Here is a 16,803-nt window from a genome sequence, read left to right as displayed (position 1 = left end):
TGCTGAGCATTATACACAGATCTGAAGCTGAATTGAGAATATGCAAGAGCGAGTCTTCCATGCAACTCCAGTGATGGTAGGCTGATATTTATATTTCAAGCTGATATTCCAACCTGAAGCCAACCTGCAACTCATCGATACTTTTCTCCGGTATCCACTTGACAGTTATACTCTTTGGAGTACCAAAGCCTTTGACCCACTTTTGATTTCTCTGTATATTTGTACTGTCTCTCCTACATAATTTATTACTTTTTTTCAGTATTTTCCTTCTCATCTCAGGTTAATTATAGTAGGAAAAATATGCTGTGGTTTGGTTGTGTTCAATGAGTTCTCTGGTGAGCTTGTTTCTCACTTTTTAGTATCACCATCTTATTTTGTCTTATAATGGTAAATAACCAGACTTTGATGAAGGTCCAGTCTAGTTAAGATCCTGATGCTCAATGAAGGAATAAAAGGATGAAATACCGTTTCAATTAATAAGATTTCTTTTACAGTCTTTAGACTTTGATGTCTTTCCCTTTGTTATGGCATATTAATACTATATTAGTCCATATTTCTCAACTTGCATAAAACTGTATGGAAAGCTCTGTTCTTTTTTATCTTGTTGCTAAAGAAAACTGATGAATCTACATGATCTAAAACTTTGAAGAGAGGCTGCTTCCTGCCCTAGCAATTGTCAAAGAGAATTTTATAGTTTGTCCATTTTGATCATTTTCAGTCTGTACTGAAATTAAAGGTTTGCAAGGATGTGCGAGTCAGAAAATGGTTATGATGTTGGTGTTTATCAATGTTTTGTACAGCAAATTAGCTTTATTTGAAAGAAGTTTTAAACTGAGAATTCTAATAATTCCCACATACATACTGTGACAGAGATAATCATACATTGTTTATGCTCAGATGTTTCCCATAATTCTTACTCATTTTACAATGCAAGGTTGCATTTTACAAATACAGGTTTTGAGAGATTCCTTATCTTCACTCTTTATTGTTTTTAATGTGAAAGAGAGAGCTTCATTTGTGGCTATGAAAGATTAATTGGAGAAGCTCAGGTATTCCATCTCCTGATACTCAGAAGGAATATCTAAGCAACTGTGAAACTGAGATGGAAACAGGAGCTGGGCAGATGAAATGGATGCCTGTCAAGAGGCAGCATGGGTTAAGTTCTAGCTTATCTCCCTTAGCTATCAGAATGTCAGAGCCTGTAACACTTTCTCATTTTGCTTGCAGGGATAAGCCTCTGTCTTAAAAATGTCAAAACAGCCAGCGTCACATGTCAGAGCCATTCAGGTAAGAGACAGTATTTATGTTTCTAACATAATCAAATAATAAATCTCAACCTCCATTGCTTGGCAAACTGCATTTTTGCTCAAACAAAATGCCACAGAAGTGCTAACTGGGGATTATTCTTTTAAAGCGAAAAGCTTAGTGGACATGAAAGCACTGAAAAAGTTTAACCTGAAGAGCATCTTATGATCTGAGCTGATAAAAACCAGGATCAGAGGATCAGATAGGTTGGTTGATCACTTGTTTGCATGGTCTTTCCAGTGTTAGGTTATGCCTGTTGGTGGATCAGCTAAGCAAAACATGGTGATGCATCTGATCAGCAGCATGAGTAAAACTAATTTTTGCAACTCTCAGATTTTCCACAGAATTAATACAATGCTGGAAAAATTACAGGCTAAAAAGTTAGCATAGAAATTGTGAAGTCTTCCACATCTGCATTCCTTTAGGAAAAAATCCACAACTTCCAATGTATATTTAAACAGCATTTTATTTAAAAACCAAGTAAAATGAGAGAAATGTTGATATTTTCATTTTAAAAATTCTTGTCTGTCACATACCTCTTCAAATGGCATGTGCTCATATGGATGAAGTTGGTTGTTGTACACTTGTAAAAGAAAAAGCTGAAGAATTATCCCAATGAAGCAGCATCATGAAGAATGTATTTAGTTCATTAGCTATCATGAGCTCATTTAGCTCATACTATCATTGATTATTGTCAAAAGGCCAAAATACCTCCTGAACTGTAGAATTTTCATGTATTTTGTAAAATGCAGTGAAATTTTACCATGAGTTCAGGTTCCTTGAAATTATGCAAGAAACAAAATTGAATGTCTAAAGTCTGATCTCTCCCCTGTTTCCTCAGGATAATACTGACTCAATGGATTGGAGTATCAAGAAGTTTAATTATGCAGTGGCTAGACAGCATACTGAAATTGTGAGACACTAAAAATGCTAGTTTTCATTATCAACGTCAACTCTGCTGGAACAGGCATGCAAACTACTGTACTCTAATTGGGTTGAAATTAGCAGAAGTTTGCCATTGATTTCACTCAGTTCAAATTTTCATCCCTCTTTTAGAATGACTGTGGAAGTGTTTTCTGTTTAATGAAAAAATGTAATCAATAGGTCAAAATTATTTGCATTTTACATCTGAACTCCATAGTCACATACAAAGATTTTTAAGCAATTAATTTGGTTTACTTTTTTCCTTAAGGTAAAAGGTAGTTATAGTCTCTCCTTTTTATTTTTATGATGACTTTTTGACTTCTTAATATAAAAATACCTTCTAGTTTGTCCATTTAAAAAGATGCATTAAGTTTAATATTTTAAGAAACTTTTTTTTTTCACAAGGGTAATTTGAATAATGAGAAAAATTACAGCACAAATTTTAAAATAAATCTATTAAACATTGTGTCAAAGGTGGCTCCAGCAGGGAGACTTGCCCTGGAATTGAAGCCCCTTACATTTTGAGCACTGTAAGAATCACGATTCAAAACATAACATTACTTTTATACAATCTGATTTATACATTATGACCCTTTGCTATTATGTGCTATTATAGTAGGACCAACATCCCCTGGAGAATATACATCATGCTGAAGTGATGGAAATGTAATGACACTTACTGACTGAAGTATTTCATGGTACTCAATGTCAGAATTGACTTCTTTCCAACTGTATGAGGTATATGCTAAAATCTTCACTTGCCAAGAGCCACTGTATACAGATGTGGGAGAGATAAAGATAGCAACTGGTTCCCAAGATTAGTTTGGGGCAATAGAGGATCAAAGTACTGCTAACTCCTGGTAACATTGTTGGCCTCTCCCTCTCAGTGTATAAAAGGCTGTGTACAGCTCTGGCTGAAAATCATTCTACCTCCAAACACCACTCTTGGCTTTCCCCAGTGTAGGGGTGGGTGGTCTCCTATTTTCATTTTTTCTGAATTAAAGTAAGTTTTCTCTCCTTTATTATTATTTTTTAAAAATCAAATATGTTTATACTGAAGTGGCTTTCCAGCTTATTTAATCATCCTTCTGGACAGCTAGGAATGGCTGTGATGCCTTGAAGAATTTATCCGTAAAAGTCCTCAACTCCTGCATGGTTGCATAACTTGTATCCTAATCTGGATATCCTGTTTCTACTTCTACTAAACAGAAAGAAGAACGCAAACAAATGTCTAAATACCAGTTTAATCAAGTCAAACCAACAATAAATGTTGTGTATCGTGCTTACAGATATTTTTCCTTCGGTCTGTTCAGGAAGACATTAATGGAGTATATCATTACAAATACCAATGAAAACTGCAATGACATCCAAAGTATGGTAGGCACTTTCCAAAAAGAATGACAGATGAAGTCCCAATAGTTTTAATAATTAGTATGATTAAAAATACTAACCACACCTAGAATGTCTGTCTAATGCAATTATAATTTAGGATTTCAGGAGTCTGGAACAAAAAAAATTTCCTGTTTCCCTTTTTACCGGATGGGGAGCAAGCAAGGCAGGTGAGCTCACTAAGGCTCGTATCTCCATCCCAGCAGATAGGTGACAAAAGCCTTGAAACATATTTTAAAAACAAAATTGCAAACTTGTGCTGATTGCAGCCCAACACAGTCCTTGCAGAGCTACCCTGGCTTACAGAAGGTGATCTACCCATTACATGGCTGCTTGTCTGTGGGAAGGGTCCAACACTATATTAGGAGATTTATAGCTGAGGACTTTGGTACCTCTGGTCAGGAGCTGTTTGGAAATCAGTCATACTTTCATTTCAAACTAGAAATATTTTAACGTATAGTCTGTGTTATCAGATCCAGACAGAGTTAAATGCTGTCTTAAAGGCTGCTTGTTTAACCAAGTTAATATTTCAGGTCACATCTTGTCCATACTCTGATGTGAATGCACTTATTGCAGATAACATAGTACAAACTGTGTGACACAGATTACTGTGAAAATGCTGAAGCAGACCAAAGAGCAGTTTATTTAATTTAATTAGCAGTCTGGCACTTAGTGGTTTGTTTTTTTTTATTTCCTGAAGCATTTTTAGTCACAGTTGGTCTGTCAATCATAGCAGGAAATGAAAGGGCTGGATATCAGAATAACCATGCTGTGGTATGCCCTAGGTGGCCATGGGAGGCAGGCTTCTGCTTTGACTCCAAGGGGAAAGAATGCCTGAGTTCAAAATGCACGCCGAGAGAAAACTCTTAATGTTTCACCTCTGTGAGCTTGTATGTCTACACTAGCTGTAAAGTGCAGAGGCGTTTCATTTCCAAAAACAGAACCTGCCTGGAGGTAACAGAGCCTGGTGGGGGAGATGCTTAAAATTAAAAATAGCAAAGGTATTTTCATAAATGAAATAATGGGTTAAGTACTGTGAGGCAAAAAATGCCCTGTCTCCTAGGAACTTAGGAGGTGTAGGTGAAAGGTTTCACAGTATCTAAACTAAAGCTCAATGAAAAAAGCCTTATGAAATGAATGCCCAATTGTCTATAAACTACATGGCCCTACAGACATTTGCCAGCCCCACTGAAATGGCAGCATCACCTTGCATAAATAAAATAATGGTAAACAGCTGAGTAGAATACAGGGAAAGGTGTTTATTTCTTGGCAAATTGATTCTTAATTTCCTTGATATTTGATTGCAACTGTGTGAACAGTTGTTGCTGAAAACAGTGGGCTGTTTTCCTGTGCCTGCCCAACCTGGAGCACAATCTGCAGGACCACTATTTGAGCAGAAGGATGGGATTATTCATCTTCATTTAATGCAAATCATTCAGATGGTAAACTACAGTCAAACAGCTCTGCTTCTGCTCCATAACATTACTGATTCAACCCCTGGTTTTACCAGTGGGAGTCATGATATTTTGATGACATTTCCTAGGACCAGCTTCTCTTCTGAGATCACAAGATAAGAATTTAGGTATAAATTTTGCACTTAGTCGATCACACCATTTGACTTTTAAAACAAGCCAGTCTGGGTCACATTGGGAAATAGATACATTTTAGCTGCTCTTTCCTAGGCAATGTTTTCTGCCATTCTTTTCCCCAACATCTTTACTTGTAAGGTATCTATTACCAGCCCCATTTATGTTATGGCTACTGACTTTCTGCTACAGATAAAAAATCAGATTGAGGCAATCATGTGGGTATTATTCTGGAGCGAGTTTGCTAAAGCCAGGGGTAGGGGTCTATCCGGTGCTGGAGCTGACTCAGCTTGCTCTGACCTATGGACTCCTGCGCAGGCCAGGCTGGAGTGGCTCAGTGAAACCCAGCAGAGGCTTGAAGGTCAAAAAGCCTTTCTGCCTTTTCTAGCAGAACCTCTTTGCAACCAAGAGGCATAGCTGTAGGACTAAGGCATTACATTTGCAGCACCTGTGGGTAAATTTTGTCGGTAAAAATAACATTTTAAACACGGTGGCTTAAGTTGGCTCAGGGCAGGCTTTCCTTCCTAACGAGCTGGGATTGAATGAGGTGAGAACTGGTGTCACTGGGGGAGGGAGAGTGGTCCAGTGGTTGGGGCCTTATTGTAGGATTTGGGTCATGTACACTTAGGTGCTGACTATGGCACTCACTTTCTGTTTGACCTTGACCAAACTGAAGCAGACCCAGATGTCTAAAGACACTTTGGTGTTTAGTATTCATTTGTTTCAAGTCCGGTGAAATCAGGGAGCTTTAGAATAAAATGCAGAATTCCAAAAGCTTACTAGATAACTTTGTTTTTTCACTTTCCATCTTTAAAATGGAGATAAAAGCCCTTCCCTTTCCTATGGGAGTGGTGTGATGTATGCATACAATGAAGGCGTAAGTGCTTGGAAACCGATAATGTCCATACACTTGTCCCACCCCTTTGGAATTTTGCCTTTTACCAGCTGTATGTTTATTTATCAGTCACTATTTTATGCGTCATAATTTCCCTCTCACAGGCTAATATTAACATCCCAATGGGAGCATTTCGACCTGGTGCAGGCCACCCTCATAAAAGAAAAGAACTTACACCTGAAGAAGTGGAAGAGGTAAGAAAAAAGGGGGGTTTTTTTTTTTTTTATTCCCTCAGGAGAATCCCTGCCATTGATGGAAGACAGTCTTTTAATCAATCTTACAGAGCTTTATACGAATCTTAGGTACCACAGCTGAACATGCAATGGTCATTCATGGAAATAAATGGCCATCTACTAAACACTTCATCCATACATAGTTCTGGTTTTGATGCCAAGGCATCTACAGGAATTTAAACTGTTTCCAAGGCACGTAGCTCGGCTTCAACAGCATGATATCTGCTGTCAGGAAAGAGAGCCAGGATTTCACTAGCACTATTTATCTAGATGGGAGTTGATGGATACAGCAGGAAAAGTTATAGCAAGGCTTTGGAAGAATATGCTACTACCTGTTGCCCAATAGTGTGAATTATTGTTACAGCTTAACAATATTGAAACAGGTTTTAAAACCTGACACTTTTTGGAATATTTATCAATGAGAACAAATTGAATGTGAAGACACTTGCAAATTAAAAACAGAAATTGTGAACCCATTTATCTGCATACGGGTGGAAATACTCAATTTTATATTGAATTCTCTATTTTCATGCTTATGTTTTACAGGGAGTATCTAACACTTGACTTTTGAATAAAAAATCCAATTTATACCTTAACCAACATTGATCACAAAGATTATGATTAATCACAAATATCATATTTCTGGATGATATTAAACCATGTTATTTACCAAGAACTTTTATAATAAATGAGAAATAAAACCAGTGGTGGAGGAAAAAGTAGTGGTAGATACTCCAAACAAAATAAAACCAACAAGTCAAGTAAAGATGGGTGTTTATGGCTTCCTGGCCAGTTGGCTTAGTTTGAATATAAAATCACCAGCCAAGAGCAGGTACTGCTGGGCTGATGCTCTTCAGAGCCAATGGGAGGGAAGACTCGAAGCAACCTGATACAGGCAGACTGCCTCTGGCAGGACTCAGCCAGATGGACTTGCTGGCGTATAGGTGAACCAAATCTGTCGTGGCTGGAGGGGGTCTTGCCCTCATGCAGAGCAGAGCCGTGATGATCAGAAGGGAGTGGGTAGCCACTTTTCTCCAGGCATGCAATAGGGCTGAAGGTGATTCAACCCCAAACAAGAAGCAGCCAGGTTAGTTTTGTACAAATCAACAGCTCCTGACCTGGTATAGGCACTTAAAACAGTCAGTGTCAGTTGTGTAAGAGCTAATTCTTTTCTGTCCAAATCAGACAGACTTTTGTCTGAATTTCAATATAGTGGTCTGTTTACAGAGAACTTCCCTGAAGAACTCAAGCCCAGGTTGACTTAAGTCTTGTTAAGAAGATATTAAACATACTCAAAACTCAAACATGCAAAGCCATCTTGAGCACATATTGTGGCTTTCTCCCCTGGAAAGAAGTAAAAGCATATTCTCTCTGCAGTAATTAAACTGGTGAAGGAATGCATGTTATTAAGCAGAAACTAATATAGCATGTGTGAATTCTAGTAGAGTTTGAGAAATAAAATAAATGAACAGTGCTGATAATTAGATTTGGTTGGGTAATGAATATTGCTTTGCTTCTCAGTTATGTGGATACTATATATGAGACAGACATTACAGAATGAAAGTTCTTGGCCCCAGTTTTATAGCCAATATGCAACCAGACCAATGGGAGTAAAGACCACAGAAACAGATCTTGTAAGAGGAATAGAATAAAAATGCTACCAGTTGTCTTGTCTTTTCTATTTTCCCATCTTGTTAACTTTTGCAATACAGCTTGTGATTCCTTAGAGCAGCTTTATACAAATACAACTTTTGCTAACAGTGCTTAGCATTTTTTTCACTCCATTTTAAAACCTTGGCAAAGGAGATGAGGGAAATACGAGTCTTACCCAAACGGATGGTGGAGTCAGATGGGAATGTATATTTTTGAAGGTCAAGGGAGTGGACGTGGTAAAGACATGAAATGGGAGAGTGGGAATTTCAGAAAACAACTCTTCTTCAGTCAGAGCATTTCCATGAATGTGTTCATTAACTTTTGTCATATATCTCTTCAGACTTTCTTCAATAAAACCAAAAGCCAAGGTCTGATATCAGCTGAGCATAGCTCATGGAGTGGGTGATACAGGGAAGGGTGCAGTCATAAACAGCACACACATGAGATTAGAAGGGAAAGCTGACATAAGTTTATGGAGTGCAGGATCTATAAAACATTGTCAAAGTTTGCACCGTTTGTACTATGAGAGGAATGGTATTGAAGATAACTTGAATTGTATTTTTAAATAGTATCTGCTGTGTACTAGTAAGAACTAAGGGGCTAGGGGCGTGGTAGTTTTTCCTGATTATTCAGATTAGCTAGCTGTGCGAGAAAGCTATCAAAGAAAACAATACAAGCCCATGGCATATTTGACTACTGATACAATTTTGTGCATCCCTCCAAACACCTTCTGTATCAATTTGCTTATCCTCCTGCTGTGCTTTGCTACTATTTCAGGATGTTAGATCATTAAGCCGACTATTAGACAGTATCTATAGTAGCTGGGGCTGGAGCACTGGCTGAGATTTAAAATGATCAAAAAGAAATAATAGTATAATGTCCTTAATGAGTAGAAGTATTATGGATGTCTTAAAGAGGGACCTTGACAAGCTTGAGAGGTGTGCCTGTGCAAACCTCATGAAATTCAACAAAGCCAAGTGCAAGGTCCTGGACGTGGGTTGGGGCAATCCAAGAATAAATACAGGCTGGGTGGAGAATGACCTGAAAGCTGCCCTAAGGAGAAAAACTTGCAAGTTTTGGTGACAAGAAGCTCAACATGAGCCAGCAGTGTGCACTCGCAGCCCAGAAAGCCTGGTCTGCTTCCTGATTAGCATGTAGTCAGCAGAAAAAAGAGGGGTTTACTGGCCAAAAGTATTTGACAGATAACTTTGGAATTTAAAAAATGAAGTAAGATATTAATAATTGATTGTTCACAGTCAATGCATGTTAGCAAAAAAGGTGGCTAATAAATCTTAATACTGACTTTGGTCCAAAAGCCCATTCCAAGAGAACACAGCAGAGTAATCAAAGAAGAAAAAATAATGTTGTTAAATTATTTGCAGTACAATATTAATTGATTTCCAAACCTACATGATTCCGCCTGCATGCCAGCTTTATAAAATACAGAACAGGCTGGAACAACCTTAAACTCCATACTGGAAATCTATTTCAAAACATTGCTCAGAGTAGAATAGAAATTGTCTAAAATACATGTTCTACCTCACATAAGAGCAATAGTAAAACTAAGGAAGTACCAAGAGCTGAAACACTGTGGTCTCTTGGCAATTACCTGAGATGTTTGTTATTGTGTAAGTGCTGCTATTTAGCTTGTAATTTTACAGTGTCAGCAAAACAGCCATCAGGTACTACCCTAATTCAAGCATAAAATAACAATAACCCTTCCAGTCTTGCAGCTGAGGTTAAGAAAAATTAAACGTCAGTTCAAGCTGAATTGGATGGAGCTTTTGATGCTCATAACCTATTATCATAGCTCCTGTCCAGAGCTGCAGAAGTGTGTGATAGTTTTCCTTCTCAGCTGTCTGGCTGCTATGAGACTCTGAAAGAAATTAGATTATAAAAATGGTTCTTCTGCTTTTTATCCCTAAAATACGGAGGACCTGGAAGTTGCATTTAATGCTCCACCTAGTTAATGTTCTGATAATGGTCTGACACTGTAAATTCTTACTCTTTTACCAAAATATCCACATTCCTCTGCACTGAGCACTTTGTATTTTTATGGATTGTTTTTTTTTTTTCAGAATGTTTTTAGACATTTTAGACAACAACCCACAAAGTAACCTATCGTTTCCTTCCTTACACCCCCCCCAATTTCCATTGGGATTGCATTTAGCATAAAAAAAACCTTTCCTGTTTACCACATAACTGACCTGTGCTCATGCTCAAGAGATTGCTATAGCAGCAGTCAGGTCACTGGTGTCCTTTTGTGCAGAGTGTTCCTGCTTCGACAGAGGAGGAGAAAGACAAGAAACATCTCCCAGGAGCAAAGAAACTTCCAGGTCTTGCTGTCAACTTGTCAGAGATTCAGAACATAAAGAGTGAGCTGAAGTTTGTCCCCAAAGCTGAACAGTAGCTGGAAGAAGCAGGTGAGTAAAAGAGAAGTTCTTTGCATGGCTCTAGGAGAAGCACGCTGATCCAGAAACTTCTTGGTTTCAAAAGATGTCTTTCCAGTCACTGCAAAGGACTGAGAATCACACCCCATATCTCAAAGACAACATATAAGAAGGAAAGGTGGTAATCCTTGGAATTCTCTGTTACGTCAAACATGGAGCATATAGGAGACATATATGTCAACCATCGACCAGCCTAACAAAAAGTGCATTCAGCTATTAGGAATACTGAACCAGCTTAAAAATACTAGCTTCTTACTTCACAAGCACAAGTTTCAGTTTTACAGAATATAGGACTTGTGTTTGTACATTTTAACTACAAATAAATATTTTACAATGCAAATAAATTTATTGCACTGATGGACAACTAGGTCAGTATTTTTAAAAAGCTCCTTTTGAACAGATACTTGGTACTATTTTATTTCTGTAATTCAAAACTGACATGCCAATGGCTCCTCCATGTATTTGATCATGCATATGTACCCGATGCCACCTGTAGCACCCAAGGATTCACTACATATGTATGTGGGGCTCAGAAATATGATACAAGACCCTGGGGAGCTCCTCTAAAGCAGCAGTCAAAGAGAAGATGGGAACCCTCAGGCGCTGCTGACAGCAACACACATCTATGGGTTGAGCCACTCATCTATGACTAGCACCACAGCTCATAGTTCATCTTATTTTGCTCTATGTCCAGATGGAGATCAGTGGCAAGTGGTGTCACTGAGGGGTCTGTACTGGGACCAGCACCGTTTAATATCTTCATCAATGACACAGACAGTGGGATTGAGTGCACCCTCAGCAAGTTTGCAGATGGTATCAAGGGGGATGTCACCACTCATATGGTTGACAAAACCACTGATACAATTGATACACCTAAGGGAAGGGATGCCATTGAGAGGGACCTGGACAAGCTCAAGAAGTGGGTCCATGTGAACCTCATGAGATTCAACAAAGCCAAGTGTAAGATCCTGCACATGGGGTGGGAAAATGCTCTGGTATCAATATAGGCAGGGGGATAAAGGGATTGAAAGTAACCCTATGGAGAAGGACCTGGGATGCTGGTGGATGGAAAGATGGGCATGAGCTGGCAGTGTGTGCTTACAGCCCAGAAAGCCAGTCGTATCCTGGGCTGCATCTAAAAGAGCACGGCTTCAGCTCAAGAGAGGAGATTCTCCTCTACTCTGGTGAGACCGCACCTGCAGTACTGCGTTCAGTTCTGAGGCCCCCAGGAGGGATGTAGACTTGTTGCAGTACGTCCAGAGGAGGGCCATGAGGATGATCAGAGGGCTGGAGCACCTCTCCCATGAAGACAGTCTGAGAGCTGGGCTTTTTCAGCCTGGAGAAGTGAAGGCTTCTGGGACACCTTATAGGAGCTTCTAGCACCTAAAGGGGGTGTATAAAAAAATGGGTACAGACCTTTTAATAGATCCTGTAGCAATAGGACAAGGGAGTAGATTAGACTAGGTACAATGACAAAACTTTTAGAGTGAAAGGCATGAAGCACTGGTGCATATTGCCCAGAGGTGTGGGTGCCCCATCCCTGGAAACATTCAAGGTCAGGCTGGGGTCTCTGAGCAGTCTGATCTACTTGAAGAAGTCTCTGCTCATTGCAGAGAGGGAGGACTGGATGACCTTTAAAGGTCTCTTCCAACCAAACCACTCTATGATTCTATGATTATTTTATTTAACAGGAAATATTTAGCACTTCTGAATGGAGATTTCAGAATAATTTTCGTCTGATTTCAAAAAAAGACCATAAAACTATATTGCTCTATGTTCTGAGCCTTAAGGAAATTAGTGATCATTTCTGCCCATGAAATTAACCTCTGATTTTCTTTGAAAAGCGTGAGTCAGTAAAGTTGCATCAGGCAGCTACAATGAAAATTCAGATGTACGGAGAAGTTTCAATAAAGAAACATACCTGGCTACAATTAGAAGACAGTTGTGTCATATACTAGTCACTTGAATTGCCAATTCTGCCTATTGACACAAGTACCTTTTATTGTGAAAACAGGCAGAGGAGCTAGGCTGAGCAGAACACCACCTGGAATTTACTGTGCAGAAACATAAACGAAGAACAAAAGAAAACAGAAAGCAGTGCAAAAAAGTTCTTGGAACACAGAAGAAAGAAATAGCATATAATCTGAGTGAATTACCCCAATACACACTGCAACATTTACTTATTTCTTATGTACAGCATAAATATGCCATTTAGAAGGAGAAAGTGCTTCATTTTTCTTGCTTCTATCCTTCTGTGTCATAGTGTTCCTGTTATTTTAAAGAAACATTGCAGTCTTTCTTTCCAGAAAACTCGGGATACGGAAAATTAACATTTTTAAATACGAATTTTTAATATGGGGCTTTAAAGAGGTTTCTCTCTGTAAGAGAAATTTAGACATATGTTTAGCACCGTATTTGTTCTCTGATGATTGCTATTTTAAAGTTTAAATCAGGTATTTAGTAATTACCTTACTGAGATCCTGACAGAAACATGTAGGGTGTGCACAGAGGCTCACTCTAAAGGGAAGATTTTTACAGAATGGTCAGCAAAGTAAAGGGCATCTTAACAGCTGTGAGATCATTATGTCTCCATCCTTCTTTTAGTGTTGTATTGGTCATCAGGTCCTGACAGTGACACAGTCTCTAGATTTTTAATAGTATAGTCACAGATCATACCAAAAAACTTAGTTTGTGGAAGATTTACGGGCACAGTACTCACTGGAGACTAGGAGTTTGGCTTTGGTTGCAGTGTAAGCCCTAAGTACGTGCATAAATTCTACAAAAAAATTAGTTGTAAATCAATCACTTGCCACATCCACAGCCTTGAATGGTGCTAAATCTGAAGATTTTCCCCTGTAAAGGACATTCATCAGTTCAGTTGTTCTAGGCATGACCTGCAGCCTTGTAGGAAATCTGATTTAGTCAGTGAATTGTTTTATGACTGATCATGCCAAGCCAGTGAAGGTTATTTTTATTTACAAGAAATCCATGCTCACATCTGCCTGATAATTTGCTTCACCTCCAAGATGGGGTAACTAACCACCATTTGGATGTGATGCTTTCTGAAGAATGGTTAACTAACTGGTCAATGTAATATGCCTGTGCAGAGAGCATGCAGATAAATGAGAGTGTTGTTTAGTTTTCACAGTTTGGAAATTAATTCTCTCTCACATCAGTACAATAAACTTATCAGATATTAACTCTTGAGGGATTTCCCTTTGATAGTATTCTTATATTTCTGGTGGTATTCTGTAGGATATACCCAGTATTGACATTTTTCATTGGATATTTTCAGTAAAGTGCAAGTCAAAATGGTGAATTTTGGTTTAATTTTGATCCATTTTATCTTGCTTGGCATTACAGACCGCAAACTGATTATCAAAAATAAGGAGACTGCAAAACAGTAGATTAGGTCATTATTTGCAAACCCATTCCCACATACACATTTACACTTTAGAGTAACTTCTGTTAAATATCTTTGATCTTGCTCTTTCACTAAATTTGGACACATGAATAGAATTGCTAAGATTGTAGTTGTGAGTCTAAGGATTTGTGGGAGGGATAGAATTAGTAAGATGTCATGAAGCTGGATTCACTGGAGGTCATCAAGTGCTTATCAGTTAAGGTATTCCTGTAGTCATCTCCTGCTTCTGGTCTATCATCTATAATTAACTAATTAGTATACTCTTGTTTGTCATAAAGATATTTTTTTTCTTCCATAGACCTGTAGTTGATGTGTTTGATGCAGCTATTTTTAATATACAATGTAAGTTGTGATTAATTTTCCTTTTCTCCGTCTATGTTTTTTTTGTGCTGCTCCTTTTGTATATGCACATGAGCAAAACATAGCAAAATAAAATAGTAACAAAATAGCATACACTAATCAGCTAACTATAAGTTCTATTGGATAAGTAATGGTAGGAAGCATTTAATTTGTGACAAATGGAGCTTGCTATGGCTATTTACTGCTGATTGTTGTGATATCTTATGTGATAAATAGTATGGTGATTGTACCTGGGCCAGAGCACAAACTGGCATTTCACCTGAGAATATGTGTAATTGTAGCCAGTTACTGCTGCAGCTCATGTTTGCTCTTCATTCTGTACCCCTGGCATTTTGTGCCTTGAAATGTGGGGGTTGTGCAACAAGACATTTTGTGAGCTCTTGAAACAACCCCACTGTTTTAAGAAAATTTGTTCATTTGCTTAAGCCCAAGTACCCAGCCCTCGTGTGAGAGAAGGGAATCCTGCATGCAGAGGATACCAAGGGAGATCAGGAGCTCAGATCTCCTTAGCTGGAGTGGGAAAAATGGGATGAAGAAGGAGGATGTGCTGCAAGAATTTCTGCAGAACCCTGTGCCAAAGTCAGAGGAAGCTTGGGGCGATCTCACCAATGTACATAAGTTCCTGAAGGGAGGGTGCAGAAAGGGCAGTTCCAGGCTTTCCTCAGTGGTGCCTAGTGACCTGAGGCCATCCCCAGCTCCGCTCACTGTTTGGCCTGTGTTAATTTCAAAGTACTTGAGTTTTTCTGACCTTGGTTTCCTACCATCCTGCTACCTTTGGTTCAGAACTCCTAGATTAGCAGCACTTGGGGATTTCATGGCCAACCATCAATCTTGCTGGGCACTTCTGTTTCTGTCCTAAGAAACTTGATGGTTGAGAGGTTTAGGATTTTTTAACAGTGTGTTTAAGTTCTTTTGGTTTACCTTTCAGGTTTGTTGAGTCTACTTATGTCATGCTTTCAGACTTTAAAACAGAAGAGCTAGAAAATTATTTTCAAAGAGAAAACTGGAATCTCCAGGACACAATATCAGAGGAATCTTTGGAATAATGTTATCTCCTCTGGCAAAAAAAAAAGTTACTCATGTTTTGTTTCCCACAGTTTGTATGTTCAGAAGTATAAATTTAGTTCACTGTCTCTAACATGGCCTGCAACTGTCCATTGCAAACTAAGAGCCTCTTCTCTGCCACTGATGCAATGCTGTGGTAAGCCCCGACCATGTCATTCTTTTGCAAGTGAAGGAGAGGTTTCCTTCTCATTCTCATGTTGAATGGCTCAAGTGAGGAGGAAAGCAGACTGGAGAGACTTTGCTTTCTAGATCCCTAAGAAAGCTTGAAAGTGTTGATTTTACTGAGTAAAGAACATGGCATATTTTTATGAACAACAAATGCTTCTACATAAACTAATTAGGAAAAGATTGTGTTTTCTGGTTTTGAAAACTGACTAATAACCTCACAACAAGCACTGAAAAATCAGAAAACATTTTTCTCCAAAGCAAACTACAAGAATTGACGCTTGTATTTTTTCAAAACATAAAATATGCAAAGAAGTCTCTTATTTTCAAACTGTGTCTTCAAGCAGAAGTTTTTATTACTGGAAGAGACAAGCACAAAGTAATAACTTAAAGAACTCTCTACTGATTTTTAGAACATGAGTGTGTTATTTACTTCTCTGCCTTCCCCGTACTTAAGATAGTCTGCAGACGTGTAGAGATGGAAAGCCTCTGCACACAGACAGAAGAAATTTCTTTATTGAGCTTCTTGCTTTGAAATGTAAACACCATTAAAGTAATAAAATACTGCCCTCCTATTTTGGTTTCCCCACATACTCCTCCCCACAAATTCTCAAGTAACTCCATTCTTGAGTAACAATCATCAATTTCTGGGAGAAAGTTACAGGTATTTTGTTTGAAAGCTGAAAATTCTCCTTTTTTTTTTGAAAAAAATTTCATAACTGCTTTCCTGTGATCACTCTGTCAGTTACTTGGTCCTGAACTTCAATTGTCAGACTCTTACACAGAAACCCCTATGTTTCCATCAGCACTGTCCATAATAGATTTTTCTAAGAACTAAACTTTTCAGTCAATTCCTTGAGTTAGATGAAATTTCTGATCTGACATCCCTCAAATGAAGCTCAGAAAAGCATGAGGCCTCCTGATAACACCAGTGAAGCATGAAGATGGAATATAGTCAGCAGGCTTTTTCTTATCTCTTCTATGTGTGTTAAAAGGTAGTATTAATGATTTTATATATATATATAGATATATATGTATATATAAAATGCAGCATTAAACAGTAAGTATCACTGGAATGCATTCCTCTTGGAAATCTCAGAACAAGATATCAGGAGCCCCTAAAACTTCAGCTATTTGCTGTGTGAACAGATCCTAATATTTAGAGAAGGTTTTTCAACTTAAATAGTGCTTATCCTGAGGCACATGCATACAAACCCATGTAGAACTAATTGTAATAGGGAATCATGGGCATTTGAAACTGGAGAATGGGAAAGTGATCATACAGACTACTATTAAAGAGTTATGGGTGAGATGAGGGCAATGCTGTTTTTCTGTACCTGGGAACTGTCCCACC

At 38.4% G+C, this 16,803-nt stretch overlaps 1 protein-coding gene across 9 annotated transcripts in view; it reads left to right on the top strand.

The window, feature by feature from the left end:
- The window catches only part of SMPX (small muscle protein X-linked), a 40,939-nt gene that overhangs the window by 2,696 nt on the left and 21,440 nt on the right, over window positions 1–16,803 (top strand). For 6 of the 9 annotated variants that reach the window (XM_061453264.1, XM_061453262.1, XM_061453263.1 and 3 more), the window contains exons 2-4: window positions 1,228–1,287; window positions 6,204–6,293; window positions 10,255–10,408. In XM_061453264.1, the coding sequence (XP_061309248.1) occupies window positions 1,249–1,287; window positions 6,204–6,293; window positions 10,255–10,395 (270 nt within the window). In that variant the 5' untranslated portion in view covers window positions 1,228–1,248 and the 3' untranslated portion in view covers window positions 10,396–10,408. Of the gene's footprint in view, window positions 1–1,227; window positions 1,288–6,203; window positions 6,294–10,254; window positions 10,409–10,481; window positions 10,505–12,449; window positions 12,561–15,147; window positions 15,353–16,803 lie in introns of those variants that run through there. The other 3 variants (XM_061453257.1, XM_061453260.1, XM_061453258.1) reach the window with 3 other exon arrangements.

This window comes from Pezoporus flaviventris, unplaced genomic scaffold (assembly GCF_033815535.1).
Source record: "Pezoporus flaviventris isolate CSIRO_AGI_PZ_B2104156 unplaced genomic scaffold, CSIRO_AGI_Pfla_v1 ptg000015l, whole genome shotgun sequence".
Lineage (NCBI taxonomy): Eukaryota > Metazoa > Chordata > Aves > Psittaciformes > Psittacidae > Pezoporus > Pezoporus flaviventris.
Note: the sequence above shows the minus strand (reverse complement) of the source record. Positions and strands in the feature narration are given on the sequence as shown.